General features: G+C 36.1%; 2 protein-coding genes across 3 annotated transcripts in view; both read right to left on the reverse strand.

Annotated features, from left to right (window-relative positions):
* LOC127880507 (F-box/WD repeat-containing protein 7-like) overlaps nt 1-22131 on the reverse strand; it is a 67152-nt gene that overhangs the window by 12729 nt on the left and 32292 nt on the right. Inside the window, exons 4-8 of the mRNA XM_052427813.1 lie at nt 18247-18391; nt 16974-17131; nt 10225-10380; nt 6982-7107; nt 4369-4458 (exon numbers count right to left, since the gene is read on the reverse strand). Coding sequence (XP_052283773.1) covers nt 4369-4458; nt 6982-7107; nt 10225-10380; nt 16974-17131; nt 18247-18391 — 675 coding nt within the window. The remainder of the gene's footprint in view (nt 1-4368; nt 4459-6981; nt 7108-10224; nt 10381-16973; nt 17132-18246; nt 18392-22131) is intronic.
* Nucleotides 1-22131, reverse strand: part of LOC127880518 (protein rolling stone-like) — a 317579-nt gene that overhangs the window by 6928 nt on the left and 288520 nt on the right. Inside the window, exon 6 of one of the 2 annotated variants that reach the window (XR_008049558.1) lies at nt 1087-1205. The exons of the other annotated variant lie outside the window; for it this stretch is intronic. The gene's annotated coding sequence lies outside the window, so the exon portion shown is untranslated. Of the gene's footprint in view, nt 1-1086; nt 1206-22131 lie in introns of those variants that run through there. 2 annotated transcript variants of the gene reach the window in all.

Consider the following 22131-nt stretch of genomic DNA (forward strand, 5'->3'; position numbering starts at 1 on the left):
CTTCAATGTGCGTATCTGAGAGGTAAATGGTGAAACAAATAACTCAACTTATGGGAGACAGGGAAAAACTTTTGGTTTCCACTCTCCAACTCAAGTACAAAATTATATATCCACCCAAAATACAATCTCATGGTCTTGATATAAGGTACATAAGGTACAGTCAATCTTGTATTAAGAGACCACTCAAGGGAGTAATCAAAAGTGGTCTCTTAATAAAATGGTCTTTAAATAAAAAAGGCCATTCTGGAAGAATGCTTACCCTCAATTTTAATCTATATGAAGGATAATCTCTTTTGTCAACAATGATTTTAACTTTTATAATAAAATGAATATAAACACAATATATAAACAATATTTTACTTATATTGTGTTTTATTTTCCACTTATTATAAATTATCATTTATTATAAATGAATTGTGTGAACATATTTATTTGCAAAAGCAACATAGACAAGGAAATATTTTTTGCGTTTTTTTTTCACCTGACACATAATTTTCCACGTCTTCAAGCACCTCGGCTTTACGCTTAAGAATGTTCTGAATTTGAGTTTTACCGACTCCAAACTCATCTGCGATTTTACGTGCACTTTTACTCTTTGACAATTCCAAAACCCGAATTTTCTCATTCAACGTTAACACTTTTCGTTTTGACATGATAATTTCTGCATGTACGCTTAAGGAAATCTGACTTGATTATGATACATAATGAGCTGAAAAAATTAAAACATGTCAATTGAAAACAAACAAACAGACCTGATTGGAAAAATTTATTAAGTAAATAACAATATGAATGGCTAACAAATATCTAATATTTAGCATATCTACGAATTGGTAATGTATGGATTTCGACAGATGTTGCCGATTAATAGTTTATTTTCCGCACTTCTCAGGAAATGTTTGTCGCGTACATTGCATTGTTTCTGCACCTGTTATTTATACTCGACGAAAATCGGCGTTGTCTCTTTACGTTCCACACAGTAAACTATTTAAGCTGTAGACTGTGCGTAATACGTTCCTCTATTATTGAACTCTATAAATTGATACGCAGTCTACAACAATACCGGTCAGAACCCGTCAACAAGACAAAGCATAATCATAATGGTTGGTGTGAAAACAAAGCAGAGGTGTAACAGTACATCTTATCGGCTTAGATAAACAATTAACACGGATTTGTCCCTGAAAGATCAATAGATTAACCACTTTTACCTCCTAGTGGTCGCTTAATTCAAGATTCGGACATCAAAATACACAGAAATCAGCGGTCGCTGGTCGCGTAAGACAAAAGTCGCTTAAAAAAAAACACAATATCATTATATAGCGAAAAAGCTCCGTGGGATTTCAAAATGGTCGCATAAGACAAAGGTCGCTTAATACAAGTGGTCGCATCCACAAGATTGACTACATGTATCTATTTATTTTTTGTCATTACAATAGCTTAATTAATTAAGATACTTAGCGGAAGCATTTTTTCCATACTTTGTTATTGTTATCTTCACCCCATAAACCTGTTTAAAGCCTTTAAATAACAGCTTAAATGAGCCTCGCTCTGTGAAAAAGGGGTTAAATGCATGTGCGTACAGTGTCGCCCCAGATTAGCCTGTGCAGTCTGTACAGGCTAATCAGGGACGTCACCAGGGCTATAGATAACAAGCGTACGTGCGTTATTACGCAATTAAAATAACCAAAACCGTAATTAAATTCAAAATAAAGCGTACAAAAACGCAAATACAAATTTAATAACGTAATTCCCGTAAAAAAACCTTGCGTCATGAAACGCAATTCTTAAGAATACCGGGCGTATTTTTTAGACTGGTTATTTTCCGTACAAAAATGTACCGCATAGTTTTTATGCCGTCCAATGAAGAAAAGCGGTTATCAATCTTTGAGGTAGTATTGTAATTATTCGTAGACCGTCCGCTTTCTAATTTCATTTTCAAGGTATTCATCTCAAAATGACCCGAAAACGGGGTACATCGCTTTGAACAGCCATAACTTAATCAATTCTGTAGCGATTTTCTCGAACTCGGTCTTGTTCAACGCAAAAATGAATGAACTTTGAAAGGGAATTCAGTAATTGTTTGTTGTTATGTAAAGGTACCTTTTTAAATTCCTTTTGTATAAATAATATAGTAACCTTAGAAGATTTTTTATTATTTTATATATGTAATTCCCTACATTACCCAATTGAGTTAAAAAACCGGGAGTGAAAAACCCAATTAAGCTCAAAATTAGGGGGTGAAAATTTTTGCTAAAACTCTATTGAATTTTCAAAAACCCTATTGTTGTCAAAAACAGGGGGTAAATCACCCGATTTCCCCAAAAGTTATCTATAGCCCTGGACGTCACTTTCCGCCTAAACTGGATTTTTGCTACGACTTTCTGTAAACAAAAAATTCCATAAAAGCGGAAAGTGTCGTCCCTGATTAACCTGTGCAGAATAGTTTTGGTTACCTGAGGTCGCTGTAGTATATGAGTCATGTTCTGAGAAAAATGGGCTTAATGCATATGCGTAAAGTGTCATCCCAGTTTAGCCTGTGCAGTCCGCACAGACTATACACGGAGGACACTTTCCGCCTAAACTTGATTTTATGTAAGGAGGGACTTCCTTGAAACTAAAAAAACCATAAACGCGGTAAGTGTCGTCCCTGATTAGCCTGCATTAGGACTGCACAGGCTAATCTGGGGCGACACTTTAAGCACATGCATTTAACCCCTTTTTCACAGAGCAAGACTCAAATGCTTTTGAAGTTATGAAGAGAAAAAAACTTGAAAAATACGGATAGGTGGATAAAGACACTTAAGTGTAATTATAATACAGGGGTTTGAAAATGCCATAGCCCGCCTACAGGGTTTAATTAAACTCTTCATCTGTATACTGATCAAGCAAAGTTTATAATTGCATGTATTTGTAAACTTTTTTTTACATCAAAAGGGAGGAAATCAGCTGAAAGGAGGAGAAATCACACTCCTAATTTTTTATGACAAAAGCAAAACATTAACAGGGCCCTCATAAATGTTTGTGTTTGGGTCTCCAACTTCATCATCATCATCTTTCCCTCTCAGAAGCATACTGAAAATGGCTATGTGCAAAAAGCATAAAACCAGAATAGCCTGCAAGTAACTCGCAGTCTGTTCAGGTTTTATGCTGTTTGCTGGTCATCAGTATCTAAGGATTGGATATGAAGCCTTTAAAACTTGAATCTAGTAAGAAAGGTCTTAAATTAAATTTAACTTTCTAAGGGACTACAAATGCATCAAAATACGTATCTATCGTAATTACTCTATGTTTTCAGACACTCTAAGTTTTCGGATACCCCGTTTTTAGCAAAAATAATTATTTTTCGTGACTCTTAATTTTCGGACACACAAGTTTTCGTCCATAATTAATGTCTCGAAGTTTTCAGACAGTATATTTTACAGCGCTATTTTACCAAATTTCGGTCCTGTTTTCGATATCTAATGACACTTAGATCATGGGGTTTTACAACCAGATTAACATCATAAAACATGACAGGTGCATGCCTGAGGGCAACGGACCATTACATTTGCGTTATTGGGTAAATAACCTTGTAAACCGGTATGAATCAATGGTTTCGCCCGATAGCATAAGTGTTATGACAATTACCAGGGGTAGTGCCAATTAACATGAGTGAATCCATATGAGTGAATCGTTTGTCCGTGGTTAAACAACATGACCTATGTATCGGTCAGCTTAGCAAATAGTGACGTCACAGCAGAACTGTGCTATTATCTACCGCAATAGTACTTCCCTTTCTCAGTAAAATAACTGTGACAAATACTAAACGCTTTAAAGTGTGATGCTCCCTATTGCAAGTTTTACGAACAATGGAAGGTGTTAGACAACAACTATCGGAAATGAACAAACAAAAAATTCATTGTTTGCTTTTTTTGCGTTAATTACAGGTTCATACTAGGGAGTATCGGTACATCACATGCTCATCTTTGAACTCGTTGGTCAAAGTAAAACCTTGTAGTAACGATCTGTCAAATAAATTAAGCATTTAAAATTATTTAAAATGAAGTGCAAACATTTATAACTGTAATTTATACTATACGGCATGGTATTTTACAAGCGCGTACTATTACCTGTAGTCGTTGATACAATTGACGCTATTTCGGACACTTCAATTTTCGACTCTAAGTTTTTCGACACCTGTATTTTGTGAATATTTTTCGTATCTAAGTTTTCAGACACGAAAAAAATTAATTATTTTTAAGTGTCCGAAAACATAGAGTAATTATGGTAAGTGGTAAAGGGCTAAAACAACATCAACACCTTCATCACCTGTATGATGATTAGTACCAGCATTAATATTGCCATCAGAGATGCACTATTCTGGTGCCTTACCTGCAGACATCTGACCGTGTCCGAGTGTCCAGTCATGGTCACCTTACACGCGATGCTTGACCAGCTCTCTTGAGTGGACAAATCCCACACCTGCAGAACAAACACCAACATGTTGACATAAACTGCACAAACAAACTGCACGCTAAACAAAAGCGTTTCACAAAAGTGCTTTATTATACTCCAGTAAAGCTTTGCAGTGTTCTTTTTCACCATTTAAGCATGAGGCCCGGGCCCTTAAGATCAAGACAAAGCGTATTGTGTTTGGACAAAAATTGGGAACTTGTTGTTGTTATTTTTTCTTGCAAACAAATACTCAAAATTGAGAATACAAGTGCTTTCAATATTACATTTACAAAGGTTCAACTGTTGGACCTGAATAGGGAAGGGAACTTAATGTTGCAATTTTCATACTTATAAACAAATATATATTTATTTATTTGAAACCTTCAAACTGGAAATTAAGCAGATTTGAAATAAAACAACACTTTTTGAGATTGGGAATGAGGTAAAATTTCTGCCCTGACAAAAACACTGCTTTATTACCCATAACAAGGGGAAAATAACTAAATAATTTGCATATAACTGGATATGAACATAATGTATTGCACATCTACTCTTCATGATGATAACATACATGAAGTTTCATATAAATTGCATGCAAAATTAGGAAGATCGAAAAGCTCCGCAAACTCATAACACTTGATTCGTCTGCCATGGCTAAGTTCAAGGGCTGATAACTAAGGAATGAATGGATCGTGAACATTTTCTTACACAATAACACTTCATGATGATGATACATTTGAAGATCCCTGGTCTCTGATTCAATCATCAGACCATGAGAGCGCTGAGTTCTCTCAAAGACACCAAGCAGAGGTTTCCCACAGAAAACAGGCTCAATAGCGGCGCAATAAGCCAATAACTTTTTATGGATAAATGCTAAACTTAAATTGATTTAAATTCAACTTATAGACATGACAACAGTATGCTATAGTATTTTAATAACCCTTTATTCAGTCTAAAAAAAAGTTTGACTTTGACAAAAAATAAAAATGTGACATCCGAAGTGTTAACAATCTTATCCTTTAATCTGACCTAGTGACCTAGTTTTAACCTCCATTGATCCAGTTTCAAGCTCACCAAACATATCATAGGGACAAATCTTCTGACCAAGTTTCCTAAAGATCGGACAATCAATGCAGCCTCTAGAGTGTTCACAAGGTAAATGTTGGTGAAGCACATTGCACAACGAACGAAAACAAAAACTGACCATGAGTATGTTGTGCTAAGGCCAATCAAAATAAACATTCTGACCAAATTTCATAAAGATTGGATAAAAACTGTGACCTCTATTGTTTACACAAGGTTTTTCTATTATTTGACCTAGTGACCTAGTTTTTGACCCAAGGTGACCCAAATACAATCCCAACCCACATTTCATCCAGATAAACATTCTAATTAAAATTTTAAAAAGATTGGATGAAAACTGTGACCTCTATTGTCTACACAAACAAATTGTTGATGGTTTTTCTATTATTTGACCTAGTGACCTAGTTTTTGACCTCAGATGACCAAAATACAATCCCAACCCAGATTTGATCAAGATAAACATTCTGACCAAATTTCATAAAGATTGGATGAAAACTGCGACCTCTATTGTCTACACAAGGTTTTTCTATTATTTGACCTATTTTTTGACCTAGTGACCTAGTTTTTGACCCCAGATGACCCAAATACAAATCCAACCCAGATGTTATCAATATAAACATTCTGACCAAATTTCATAAAGATTGGATGAAAACTGCGACCTCTATTGTCTACACAAGTTTTTTTTAATTATATTTGACCTAGTTTTTGAGCTAGTTTTTGACCCCAGATGAACCAAATACAATCCCAACCCAGATTTCATCAAGATAAACATTCGACCAAATTTCATAAAGATTGGATGAAAGCTGTGACCTCTATTGTCTACACAAGGTTTATCTATTATTTGACCTTTTATTTGACCTACTTTTTGACCTAGTGACCTAGTTTTTGACCCCAGATGACCCAAATACAATCCCAACCCAGATTTCATCAAGATAAACATTCTGACAAAATTTCATAAAGATTGGATGAAAACTGTGACCTCTACTGTCTACACAAACAAATTGTTGACGGACGCACACACGTACACAAACACGCACACACGCATGCACAACGGACGCCGGACATCACACGGTCACATAAGCTCACCATGTCACTTCATGACAGGTGAGCTAATAAAAAATAGGTCCGTTTGGGTCGCCCGACCGTGTCTCCCGAATTGGCGCCGATCCTCAACATTTTATTGAGGTCGCCCACAAAAAAAAAAAAAAATGTGTTCATTTTTCGTTCATATAAGATGTTATATCAAGCAAACAAAATTTCTTATTAAAATCTTTAATAGCCTTCCATTTTAGTACCCCCCCCCCCCCTCCACCTCCCCCATTTTTATTTTTTTTAATAAAAATAAAATCCCTACCTACCGACCCTGATTTTTTTCCAAAGAGACCAGAAACCGACCTATTTTTTATTTTGGCCTAAGGTCAGCTATAGCCATTGTGGTTCACTAATTACCATTTTAGTGACTCTCACCTTGATCATGCAGTCAGAGGAGCCACTGACCAGCCTGTTACCCTCCAAGTGAAGGCACCGTACCGTGCCACTGTGACCCACCAGTGTCTGCACGGACCACTGGGCATTGGTCCTGATGTTCCATACCTACATACACAAATCACACATATGAGTTGCGTTCTGAGAAAACTGGGCATAATGCATGTGCGTAAAGTGTCATGCCAGATTAGCCTGTGCAGTCTGCACAGACTAATCAGGGACAACACTTTCTGCTTACCGTATTTTACCATGTATAGCGCGCTACCATGTATAACGTGCATGCGATTTTTTAAAGCCAAAATGGAGGAAAAAAAAGAATTCAAGACCAAAAACCTGAAAATTTGGCCGAAAATGGCCGCCATTCTTATATTGCGCAATCATTTAATCTGAGTTTTTCGGGGGCTTATTTTTTTATTTAAAGTAGGGAGCGTTTATACGATCAGGAGGGTTGGTTGCATAGCACTATATTTTCGACAATTTTTAAGATTATTCTCTCGAGAACACTGATATGTCCTTATTGCCGCCCACTGCCCGTGTTTTTTCAAGACCCCTGCGCATTAAATTCGAACCACTATTACCTATTCCTCACATTTTAACAGTGTAACATTTTCATTACCTGCCGCTCACAACATCGTATGACATCTTCTTCTGCAGACTCGCAACATTGCAATGTCCAATTTTACACAAATCGTCCGTGGATCCCATTTTATTTTCATCGCCTTTAATATTTCCCCATTAAGAGATGCTCCCCATTAATTCCAGTTTGACCCAGTATTTCGCGCCTTCACTGCGTCTAGTTAATAAGTATTTATAGTGAGACAAACAATACACCCGAACGCTCAATTCCATACAGTTGGTGTTATCGGCGTAAAGCCATTTGACAATATCATTTGTTTGTCTCTATTGAAAGAAAATAAAACTAGTCTATATCTCTATTGTTGGTTTGTAACCTACGTAGTATACCCGCACAGTAGCATATTAATGCAGAGATCGGAAAATCATTGATAAATGTATTCGTCGTTTCAATGCTTAGGGCCGAGTAATTTCGGCAAATCGGAACTCAACTTACGTAAAACACTTGCTCAATTAACCGTTTAACTCCACCTCCGTTCTCTGCAAAAGGTTCGAAGGCGGAGCTTTGCACGTGCTATTATTTAATTGGACGATTGCCATTGAGGAACAAAAACACGATTGGTTCGGCATGTTGATTGCTAGACAAAGGAAGCCAATTTTGTCGGCGAGAATATATGAGAAATATGATTGAAATAATTAGCCTCAGTTCAAATAAGACGTTTTGCGTTGTAAATCAACAAGTTTTCATGACAACAAAAACTTTAACAAACACTACCGCGACGCACGGGGATCGATATACCTCGATTTTTTTTAATGAACAATCAATGAAGAAGTGTGAAAACACCAACAAAGACATTTATTTCCTCTTTTAATTTTTGTCAAAACTGTTACTACCCCGTTCATTTCTAACCTTTCCCGCTATTTGTTGTTTCGACAACGGCCCCTTCAGTCTATAACATTATAGGGTGTAGTTTTCTTCAATAAAAGAAAATGGCGGCAATTGTGAAGATTTACCATTATGAAATGGATTTTTTGCAATTTAGCAACCAGGAAAGCGTTGTGTCAATGTATTACGCGCACTAAATTTTTATCTTGAAATTTGAAGGTAAAAAACTGCGCGCTATGCATGGTAAAATACGGTATATGACATTTTTCGTTTAAATGAAGTCTCTTCTTAGCAAAAATCTAATTTAGGCGGAAAGTGTCTTCCCTGATTAGCCTGTGTGGACTGCACAGGCTAATCTGGGACGACACTTTACGCACATGCATTATGCCCAGTTTCCTCAAAACACGACTCATATATTTAAACATATTTTATTTCACGAACAAACATGGCATACATTTGCATAGCATATACAGTTACAACTGCGTCACGTTGTTCAAAAAAAGATGAACAAAAGATCAAGATCTAATAGGGTTCTTCCACAAAACAAATTGCCAAAATACAAATCAACACAAAAGCGGAGTGAGACTTTTGCTACAAAAACAAAAACAAAGCAAACATATTGTTGCATCAAGTGTGTTTATTTAAGAGACAATTTCACATTAATACTTCATATCACATTGTGAAAGAAGCTTCTTATGAACACATTTCTTACAAACAAGTTTAATACAGGAATCAAATTCATACTGTGAAACCATTTATTTTCGTCAGCACGAAATTTCGTTCTTTTTTTAAAAAATGACTATTTCGTTAGCACTTAAATTCGTCCATTTCTGGTTTTGAAAAAAAAAGCGTCCGACTTGTTTGTTATGTTTGGAATACATGTAATACGCGGTTGCGAAAAAATCGTGCAGGGGAAAGAGGGGTGACACTTGGTAGTCACTTGCAGGAGGTGGGCCTTGTTTGGCATATGCCAATTAACAAGTCTGTTATTTCAGGTGATAGTAACTGTCCCTTATTATTTGATGTCATTGACACGTTCTTTGTTATGATTAGCGGATAAGTGGGACTGAATAACCGTTAACGAGTGTTTTAAACAACGAAGCCAATTGCCAATTAGTTTTACAGGAAATGTCAGTTGTCAGTACACTGTATAATGTACACCCCTTTGTGTCAAAACCATATTTAACTTGAGTGTGAATAGTCGACTGTTTCATGTTCTTTGTATCAATACCATCCGGGTATCTGTACTATAAGTATACCAGTCTACAAACAAGGTGCGCGCTTCCGCATATGGGTATTCGGATGTTCGAAAATTGACCTACGGTTTAGCGTTCACGCCGTCGAATGCATTTAGCAATATAACTTGTGTTTTTTTTCACTATTTCTTTACTTGCAAAAAATACTAGTGGCTTATAACTTACCTTGCAATCTTTTTTTACTCGCATTTTGCGAGTGTGCGAGTGTTAATTTCGAGCCCTGTGTATATGCGTGGATTACGCTGGATTTAAATGCCTCATGCCTACGGTAATTCAGTCTTATTTGTTTCAAATATGTGACATGATGGTTCGTTAGGATCTTGAATTCGTCCATCGGTCGAAGGACGAAAATTAATGTCTGACAAATAATAATGGTTTCACAGTAATAAAATCTAATGAAAACACACTCAATGATTATTAATGCCCTGTACGAGGACACAATAATTAAAAATAAATAGCCAATAAACAAATTGCCATGGTAACCAGCCATTTAACAAAACAAGGACTCACCTTAATCGTTTTGTCAGAAGAGCCGCTAACAATCCTGGTGTCATCAAACTGCACGCAGGAGATTCCCTGCGTGTGACCTTCAAAGGTTCTCACAGTACAGCGACCCTTCAGCCAATTGTTTCGTAGTCGATAACGTTCTGCAAATACCTTCTTCCACTGAAACAAAACCATGGACACCCTTTTTCTTCATACATTACTGTCAATAACACTACTGACTGTCTTGTTGATGCAGACATTAAACACACCCATTCAATTCTTTTTTCACTAAAAATAATGAATTTCAGGTTAAAGAATGGCCATTCATACTACTTTTGCCATAGAAACAAACTTCAATACAAGAGCTATTATTGAAGCCATTGGCACTTAACAAACCCAATTTACATCATTTTATCATCAAAACTGGTGGGTGTCTCTTTAACGATGGGCTATGGAGTTTGTACATTTTATTCAATTTATTGTACTGCACTTCAATAGACTTCATTTCTGTATTTAAAATATCTCTCAAGCCCATCAAAAAACTGGCAATATTTAACACAATGGGCATTTCTAATTCTTACAGAGACATTAACTACTAAATATTAAACATTAAAAATATAATTTTAAAAGGGGTTTAGAGTGCAAATAATGTGTATGCTATAAACAAATGTAAGGGATACAACAGTTTCACTCTAAACCCATCCTTTTCAATGGAATGTATGGAACATATACTGGATTGTAGGACAAACGGCACCCGGTCATTTGGCACCCAGTGTTTTTTTGCATACGTGGACAGTCGGCAACCAGTAAATTTGTCGACGTCGATGCTGCATTAACAAATACAAGTGTATTTGAAGTGAAAACACCAATAATAAACAACCAGTGCTCACGCTGACGCCAGACATTAACGACAATGGCGGTTATTTGATCGGTATCGGGATTACTGTGTAAACACTCGACCCTGTGTATTGTCATACACGCGTTAATTAACTTGTGCGACATCGTGGCCTAGAGCGTTTTTCTCAATCAGTGTCCCACAGAAGTGATAAATTTCGGAAAATTTCTTTTATCTCCCCGTGCTTTACCAAGTATCGGTTACTGTTAATTCTTCATATTTTTTCGCAAATTATTATTTAATCGTCATTATTGACAATTGCCGCGAATATTGTCGGCTGATTTTGTTTTGCACGCTGTTTGTTTTCTGCAATTAGATTACGTTGAACATTGCTTGATGAAATATTTATTTAATCGCTATCAACTAATTATCCCCGTAATTACCGCTATGTGTCGTCACAATTTACAAATACGCTTGTTTTAATCAATTACATGCAGGAATCACTTTAAAATTAAAACCGATTTCAACCGGATTTTCAGTGATATCCTAAATAAAAACAACGATTCTGTCCATACATATAGCTATAAATAGGGTGCCGTTTGTCCGGTTATACAAATAAATCGGGTGCCGTTTGTCCGGGTCGACAAATTTACAGGGTGCTGACTGTCCGCGTCGACAAATTTACTGGGTGCCGACTGTCCGACGATATGGAAAAAAAATGTTTTTCAGTTTATCTTTAAGCTTTCTTTTTTTAAGAAATAATAAAATACGCATGATTATATGACTTCTGACGTGTAAAACATGACATCATGAGAACTTGCACTTAATATTTGTAAAAGACGTTTTTGCTGTTGTCATTTCTTATTGTGTCTTAAAAAATATAATACATCTTGGTATCAAATCATTTGTAATGTTGATTCTGATTCATTTTTACTGAATTTTTACTGAAGACATTTGCTTCAGAGTTGGCCATGATATGACATAGTTCTATACAATGACCTATAAAAAGGTCCACTGACCTTGATACCAAAAATTATATCAGGCAGCTTATGTATCAGGTGATATTAATGTAAAGGTAAGAGACACTAAAGAATGAGCTGCGCTCTGTGAAAAGGGGGTTTAATGCATGCGAGTAAAGTGTCTTCCCAGATAAGCCTGTGCAGTCCACCTAAACTTGATTTTTGCTCAAGGGAGACTATCTTGAAACAAACAAGGGCTGTTTGTAAAACATGCATGCCCCCCATAAGGGACTTCCGTTGTAGTGGCAGCCATTGTGTGACCTCAAAATCAATAGGGGTCATCTGCAAGTCATGATCAATCTACCTATGAAGTTTCATGATCCTAGGCGTATGCGTTCTTGAGTTATCATCCGAAAACCATTTTACTATTTCAGGTCACCCTGACCTTGACCTTTGACCTAGTGATCTCAAAATCAATAGGGGTCATCTGCGAGTCATGATCAATTTACCTATGAAGTTTCATGATCCTAGGCGTATGCGTTCTTGAGTTATCATCCGGAAACCATTTTACTATTTCGGGTCACCGTGACCTTGACCTTTGACCTAGTGACCTCAAAATCAATAGGCGTCATCAGCAAGTCAAGATCAATCTACCCATGAAGTTTCATGATCCTAGGCGTATGCGTTCTTGAGTTATCATTCAAAAACCATTTTACTATTTCTGGTCACCGTGACCTTGACCTTTGACCTAGTGACCTCAAAATCAATAGGGGTCATCTGCAAGTCATGATCAATGTACCTATGAAGTTTCATGATCCTAGGCCCAAGCGTTCTTGAGTTATCGTCTGACAACCACCTGGTGGACGGACCGATAGACCGACTGACAGACCGACCGACCGACAGACAGACCGACATGAGCAAAGCAATATACCAACTCTTCTTCAAAGGGGGGCATAAAAATATCAAAGCAGAAAGTGTCGTCCCTGATTAGCCTGTGCGGACTGCACAGGCTAATCTGGGATGAAACTTTACGAACATACATTAATCCCCCTTTTTACAGATTTCAATTAAGTACACCTACATGGTATGAGTTCTTCCCACAAATGATTAACCAAGGAGCCACTTCATAATGACGCTATTAGTCTCTATTTCAATGACTGTTTTCTTTTCAATGACTATTTTCCTTAATTTGCATTTTTGAAGACATCAATTTCAGTGTCTAACAAGTGATGTGTTTGTGAAACACTATGCCCCCCCCCCATATGTTTGACCTTTGACCTTGAAGGATGACCTTGACCTTTCACCACTCAAAATGTGCAGCTCCATGCATGCCAAATATCAAGTTGCTATCTTCAATATTGCAAAAGTTATGACCAAAGTTTAAGTTTTGGGACAGACACACACAATGACAGACAGACAGACCAAAAACAGTATACCCCCTCTTCTTCGAAGGGGGGCATAAAAACTCAACAGTAGCAATCTCTATTTAGCACTATATGAGCTCTTTTAAAATATTTTTATTTGTTTGCACTTATTGGCGATTACAATGTGACCAAATTTGTTTCAAACCTTGAAGAACTTTACAAAAGCAGATATTAGGAGCATATAACAGGACAGAATTAAATAATTATACAATTCTTAATTTTTAGCTCATCTATTTTATTTTTTTTAAATTATGAGCTATTGTCATCACCTTGGCGTCGGCGTCCGGTTAAGTTTTGCGTTAATGTCCATTTTTCTCATAAAGTATCAATGCTATTGCATTCAAACTCGGTACACTTACTTACTATCATGAGGGGACTAGGCAGGCAAAGTTTGATAACTCTGGCGTGCATTTTGACAGAATTATGTGCCCTTTTTATACTTAAAAGATTGACAATTTTGGTTAAGTTTTGTGTTTAGGTCCATTTTATTCTTTAAGTATCAAAGCTATTGCTTTCATACTTGCAACACTTACTATCATAAGGGGACTGTGCAGGCAAAGTTATGTAACTCTGACTGGCATTTTGACAGAATTATGTGCCCTTTTTATACTTTTAAAAATTGAAAATTTGATTAAGTTTTGTGTTTAGGTCCACTTTATTCCTAAAGTATCAAAGCTATTGCTTTCATACTTGCAACACTTACTAACTATCATAAGGGGACTGTGCAGGCAAAGTTTTATAACTCTGACTGGCATTTTGATGGAATAATGGGCTCTTTATACTTAGAAAATTGAAAATTTGGTTAAGTTTTGTGTTTTGGTCCATTTTACCCCTAAAGTATCATAGATATTGCTTTCATACTTGGAACACTCACAAACTATCATAAGGGGACAGTAAAGGACAAGTTGCATAACTCTGGTTGTCATTTTTACGGAATTATGGCCCTTTTTTGACTTAGTAACTTTAAATATATGGTTAAATTTTGTGTTAAGATCCACTTTACTTCTAAACTATCAAGGCTATTGCTTTCAAACTTCAAATACTTTCATGCTATCATGAGGGTACTGTACCTGGCAAGTTGAATTTTACCTTGACCTTTGAATGACCTTGACTCTCAAGGTCAAATTATTAAATTTTGCTAAAATTGCCATAACTTCTTTATTTATGATTAGATTTGATTGATACTTTGACAAAACAACTTTTACCTGACTACCACAATAGACTCCACCCAAACCATCCCCCACGCCCCCCCCCATTTCCCCCCCCCCCCCCATTTTTTTTTTAAAGATCATCTTATAAATGACCACTACACCCTCACACTATCCCTCCCCCTCCCCAACCCCCCCCCTCCCCCATTTTTTTTTAAACTTGGTTAAAAAACACAAATATTTATTTTATTTATTTTCATTATTTTATTTTTGAAATACCGTCCAAGAATCCCCCCCCCCCAAAAAAAAAACAAATTAAAAAAAATATTATTTTTTTGTATTTTTTGGAAGATAATGTAATAATTGACCACACCCCCACGCTATACACCCCTTTCCACTCCACCCCTTCCTCCTTTGTGATTGAAATTGAGATAGGTTCCTTCACCTTTAAAAAGAAAAATAGATGAGCGGTCTGCACCCGCAAGGCGGTGCTCTTGTATATTTATATGCAATAACTCTTATAATAAGATGTTAACGGACGACTTATGACCCAATGATCAGGGACAAAATGTAAAGCGCCTTTGAACGCACATCTCGAGTATGAAAAGGGCGCTATATAAATGTGGTATAAAAAAAAAAATCCTTATAATGTAGATTGAGGCTTTGCGATCATTACAATATTTTTTATGCATGTTGTCATTGCTTCAAATATCACGATCTGTCACTTGCAGTTTATCCATCTACAACAAACTGTCAGTGACAGCTCGAGGTATTCAAAGCAATACCATACATTTGTGATCATCTTGTTGTGAAACTTAAGTAAGAAACATTATGTTATCGTGGAACTCAAGTAAGACACATGCCCAAAATAAAATAGCCCGAATATGTGTGTTCCAGACAGTCAGCATTTCATGTCTGATACTCAGTATCAGTTACAAGCCGTGCTGGCTACAGACTATTTTAAGGCAACAAAAAGCAGCAAAACTGACATAAACTCCAGTTCCACTGAACTATTCACAAAAACAACATAATCTTGGACTTTTTCAAAATAGCTGCCTTAAATAACTTTTGATCTAGATTTATACAGATAATTAAGCAGCGGCTGCAGGAGATTTCAATCCCAAATAGAATTGCTTAAGTTTTCCAATTTTATGGAATGCCAACAAACAACAATGGTTTAATTTCCACCATAAATTTTGGGATTAAAATTTAATTTATTATTTACAAAAGTTAGTACAATAAAATTATGAATACATTTTCTACTTGAAGATAATAATGAACACTATTACTCATGGCATTCAATGAAAAAGACTGTTTAATTCACTCTTACAATAAAATAATTTTATACTTTGCCTTCAAATGCGCTCTAAAAATTGCTATCACTGATTTCAAATTCACTGGATCAATGTTGATCAAAATGAACAAATGCAAGTTGAGCTCACAATGTGTCTTCTTTTCAATAGTTTTCAATAAATGGTGAAATGATGTTTATAAACTTTCTATGCATGATAATTTATACTTGCAAATTATAAACAATTGTGCCATTTATGAACTTCTCCTGTATATGCTGTCCATAAAATCAAATAAACTGGGAAAAAGACGTCTTGTAATGTGACCTTATGTATTTCAAATTAGGTTAGTTACATCTGCGTAGCAAGAAAGCACTTTTTGCAACTGATAAAATATACTCTTTTAAATAAAAATATACATGTTATTGTTGGTGAAATACTATCATATTTCTGATAAAAACATATGGCAGTATGCAGTTGTTTATTCCTGGTACATAGTCCGAGTTTTTGTCAACTTTATTTTGGATCAGATAAGTTTTCTTTACCACTGCTGTATCTAAATTGAACAAATCAAATGTAATGCTTTAATCATGAACTTTATTAAAAATGGACATACATTTACATTTCAATGTTGTGCTTTAATCATGAATTTTATTTAAAATTGACAAACATTTACCTTTAAACATTTTATTATTGGGATGAAAAATAAGAGCTTGCATTAGTGATTATTAATTTACTTGCATTGAACTGTTTGCAAACAGTTTAAACTGACTATTATTTAAAAAAAGAACCCCAAAAAGGATCATGAAATGTGTCCAATTAAGCATAAATTGATGATATACCAAAATACAATTATCTCTTAACAAATGTTACCAATTAGCATCAATAGATGGCATATCAAAATACAATTATCTCTCAATAAAATCTCATAAATCACTGTGGTGTGGTGAATAATGTGTCTGCCTGGTGATTGGAGGATCACAGGTCTGTTCACACAAAGGCCACAAAAGGACTGGTTCTACCCAGGCAACTTCAATAAGCCTTCAGCTTTCAATCCAATGGAGCTTAAATAAATAGTTTTAAACTAATAAAATCACTGCCGGTGTACGTTCACCTACCTGTATACTGCCGTGTGACATGTGACTGATCACCTGTTTGTGCTCAGCCGCCTTGCACAGCCGCCATTTTGGTTGGCAACAGAAGCGTCGCCATAGCGACAGCTCTTCCGACAACTGGTTCCACACCTTGCACACCTGGCAAGCTCTACACAGACTCACTGGAACCAATACAAATAGCATTGATAATTACAGTTTTTCTGATAACTGGTTCCACACCTTGCACACCTGGAAACCACTACAAAGACTCAATGGATCCAATACAATTAGTGATAGTAACAGCTCTTCTGACAACTGGTTCCACACCTTGCACACTTGGGAACCTCTACACAGACTCACTGGTTCCAATACAAGAAGCACTGATGGCAGGTTCCTTTTTTGTGATTTTTTACTTAATAACTTACATAAAGTTTTGCAGAAACACGATACTCGTTACTTTGCAGATATAAACAAGAAATGTGTTTGTCAAAAACACTATGTCCCCTTGTGCGCCGCTTTGATTTAGTTTTTTTTACCTTTTACCTTGAAGGATGACCTTGACCTTTCACCACTCAAAACGTGCAGCTCCATGAGATACATATGCATGCCAAATATCAAGTTGCTATCTTCAATATTGCAAAAGTTATTGCAAATGTTAAAGTTGGCGCAAACCAACCAACCAACAGACCAACAGACAGGGCAAAAACAATATGTCCCCCACTATAGTGGTGGAGGACATAAAAACATACATAGAGCTGAACCTAAAAGGAATTCAAAAGTATCTTCTTCATACATATTGTTTGCATTATCCGAATCAAAAGTTGTAAAACTGGCAAAGGGTTACATATTGCTGTTTGCAAATGCTTATGACATGTGCTTGTTATAAAGGCAATATCAGTAATTCAAATATTTATCAATCAGTGTGCCGCTTTCTTCTGTCATTGTATCTAATTATGCAATGAATTTGCTAAAGATGCAATCTTTTGTTACAGCACACAGCAAAATAAACAGAGTAAGTTAGTTTAAGTGGCAGAAATACAATACAATATAAATGAACCTTGCTTTGGAAAAACAGGGCTTATGTGTGTGGATAAAGAGTCCTAACAAGAGAACACACTATATGCATTTATGAAATTTTTCTTTAAAAGGAAGTCTCATCTAAACAAAAATCAATTCTAGGCGGAGCATTGTCGCATTAAGCCCTGTTTTCCTAAAATGAATCTCAAATTTTTGCTGACAAACTTGATTTCAGAAATTGAACATATTCCACAAGACTGATATAACAGAAGCTAGTTACCTGGGTCAAGGTAGGAGAGTATCTTGGTTGCCTGGTTGGTGGGCAGCCACGTCAGCAGGTCCTGGCAGTTCGGGGGGCAGCCATGGTGTAAGTTAGCCTCCATCTTCACGGAGAGCAGGTGAAGTTGGGGCAACTCGCAGCCCACCTGTGGCAATAGGACAGTCATAAGAGCCTTGATCAGGGAAAACTAGGCTTAATGCTTGAGCGTAAAGTGTTGCCCAATATAAGCTTGTGCAGTCCGCACTAAGGGTATCACGTTAAAACGTTTGAACGATCGCGTTTTGTGTTTTGCTCAAAAACGTTTACCAAAACAATAAACGTTTAAATGATAGTCAATATCAATATAATAAATATTGGGGTGAAAATAACGTAGCCAACTAGCCGTATGAAGTATATAGATGACGAACTGCGAAATCCGGGTACTTGCGGTAAATCTGGGCTACCAAATTTGGCAGTAATTTATTTTTGATTGGTTAGAGGATGGCACAGACATGAACGGAAACTAAGGAAAAATCTTCACTACTTTCCGAAAATCTTACAACATGGCAACAAGACAGTGCATATGCCGCCATCTTAAAATATTTTAAGTCATTGATTAGCAAAGTAAAACACGGTAGCATGTTGAAAAGCAATACTTTAACCAAATTATATATTGTTTACATTTTTGCTAATTAACTGGTTTTTCATTTTCTGCCGTCAAACGATATGCACATTGTGTTTCATGTGCAAAATACGTACATTATTTTCGGAGTGTCGTTTTCGGATACGTATTTTTCATTGATTTTACATTATTTCCGACATTCTTTAAACAAGGGCTGTTTGTAAAACATGCATGCCCCCCATATGGGCTGTCAGTTGTAGTTGAAGCCATTGTGTGAATACGTTTTTATCACTGTGACCTTGACCTTTGACCTTATGACCTGAAAATCAATAGGGGTCATCTGCCAGTCATGATCAATGTACCTATGAAGTTTCATGATCCTAGGCCTGATTATTCTTGAGTTATCATCAAGAAACCATTTTACTGTTTCGAGTCACTGTGAAACTTTAACCAAGGTTAAAGTTTTTTGACACACACATACAATGAATGAAATATGGGCTGTCAGTTGTAGTGGCAGCCATTGTGTGAATACGTTTTTTGTCACTGTGACCTTGACCTTTGACCTAGTGACTTGAAAATCAATAGGGGTCATCTACCAGTCATGATCAATTTACCTTTGAAGTTTCATGATCCTAGGCCAGATTATTCTAGAGTGATCATCGGGAAACCATTTTACTGTTTCGAGTCAATGTGACCTTGACCTTTGACCTAGTGACTTGAAAATCAATAGGGGTCATCTGCCAGTCATGATCAATTTACCTTTGAAGTTTCATGATCCTAGGTCTAATTATTCTAGAGTTATCATCAGGAAACCATTTTACTGTTTAGAGTCACTGTGACCTTGACCTTTGACCTAGTGACCTGAAAATTAATAGGGGTCATCTGCCAGTGATGATTAATGTACCTATGAAAATTCATGATCCTAGGCGTAAACATTCTTGAGTTATCATCCGGAAACCATTTTACTGTTTCGAGTCACAGTGACCTTGACCTTTGACCTAGTGACCTGAAAATCAATAGGGGTCATCTGCGAGTCATGATCAATGTACCTATGAAGTTTCATGATCTTAGGTTAAAGCGTTCTTGAGTTATCATCCGGAAACCATTTTACTGTGTCGAGTCACCGTGACCATGACCTTTGACCCAGTGACCTGAAAATCAATAAAGGTAAACTGCGAGTTATGATCAATGTACCTATGAAGTTTCATGATCCTAGGCGTAAGCGTTCTTGAGTTTTCATCAGGAAACCATTTTCCTGTGTTGAGTCACCGTGACCTTGACCTTTGACCTAGTGACCTGAAAATCAATAGGGGTCATCTGCGAGTCATGATCAATGTACCTATGAAGTTTCATGATCCTAGGCATAAGCATTCTTCAGTTATCATCTGGAAACCATTTTACTGGTTTGAGTCACCGTGACCTTGACCTTTGACCTAGTGACCTGAAAATCAATAGGGGTCATCTGCGAGTCATGATCAATGTGCCTATGAAGTTTCATGATCCTAGGTGTAAGCGTTCTTGAGTTATCATCCGGAAACCATTTGGTGGACGGACCGACCGACGGACCGACGTGCAAAACAATATACCCCCTCTTCTTCGAAGGGGGGCATAATAAACGAAAAATAACTGTGCCAGACACTCTTACAAATTGAACTGTTTGATTTATTTCCCTTATTAAACATGATTTTATAGTACTGTATGGTACAGGGTGCAAGTACCAAAATACCTTGTGCTGTATCGTATAAATGTCAACTTTTTAAGTGTTGGAAGGCAATCCAGCCAAATAATTTGCTTTTTTTACCCAATTTTTCTTCATAGTTTATTACAGAATTACTTTTTTTTACCTGTCCCAACCTATATATTGGTTGTATCAGACAATCAGACAACTGAATAATGTCAACTTTTGTGATGTTTGCACAACCATTTTCAAAATTGGCTGAACAAAGATTTAAGTTCAAAGCAATTTTTTTAAAGATCAAAATGCATGTATAGTCTTTTGTTATTGGCATTACAACAAATTACTATTTAACGTTTTAAACGACAAAACAATATGTTGGATAAAACATGTTTTTGTATTTAAGTTATATTAACCCATTTATGCCTAGTGTCTTGAAAAAAGGCCTTGGCAAACAACGTAGACCCAGATGAGACGCAGCATGATGCGTCGTCTCATCAGGGTCCGCGCTATTTGCTTAAAAGAATTTCTGTAAGAGATATTCTAAATATAGAAATAAGTATACTAGACATCCCTAATTTTGGAAAAAAATTGATCCAGGTTAGAAGAATGGGAGAGTCCACTCGGCATAAATGGGTTAAGATCAAACATTTAAATTTATCAGGGGTTCCACTGGCCCAAAAAAAGTTGTCGCCACTTTTTCGCGGCGTGAATACTGTCGGTTATTCCACCTTATTAATAAGAACAATCATTTTAAGAAACCTTACTACATTAATGTCATTGACTATATTATCACGTTAAAAAGTATGTTATTTCATAAAAAAAACAATAAGTACCTTCATAAGTCATACCTTCATAAGTCTTAATAAGCTTTATTTGTATATAAATAACATTTTTTTCAACTTGATAAACAACACAGATAACCAAAATAATATAATAATGTTAACATCAATGTATTAAACAGTATGCTGCATAAATGTTTCGAAATTAATTATTTAAACATAAAATCACACCAATGTTCATCATTTGAAAGGGAATCAGAAAATAAAGCATCTCACTTCAAATTGTTTAACAGTTATATTTGGTCATTTGGACATGATATACATCAGCTTCTGTTGTTAACAAGTTTTCTGTTAGTGGTGGATGATTTCCAGGTTCAATTAAATGACTGTTGTTCACGCCTTTTTCCTGACAGAAAGGCCCAGATAATTGCCACAATCCATTCTAGTTGCCTGAAATAACATAAAACATATTTTTACAAACTATCAACATCAAACCAACACATAAATGTCCCTATCTTTAAATGTCCGAATTTAACATATCCGAAATATAGTACATCGAGTGAATGTTTTATATTTAATTCAGAAATTGTTGTTATCTTAATAATTTATATCCTTCCCAGAACATTACAATAATGAATCTATTAAACAGAAATGCTCACAAATACCTGTTGAAACAAGTTTTTATTTGTTGATGTTGAGAAATTAAATGCTTTTGCCAGCCCCATGGTTTTGATTTTAACAAAGAAATAGCGGCCCTAATAATCATTATAATTATTGATCATCATGACAGTTTGTCCCCGTGTTACTTAACTTATTGCTCAATATCA

This window comes from Dreissena polymorpha, chromosome 5, assembly GCF_020536995.1.
Source record: "Dreissena polymorpha isolate Duluth1 chromosome 5, UMN_Dpol_1.0, whole genome shotgun sequence".
Lineage (NCBI taxonomy): Eukaryota > Metazoa > Mollusca > Bivalvia > Myida > Dreissenidae > Dreissena > Dreissena polymorpha.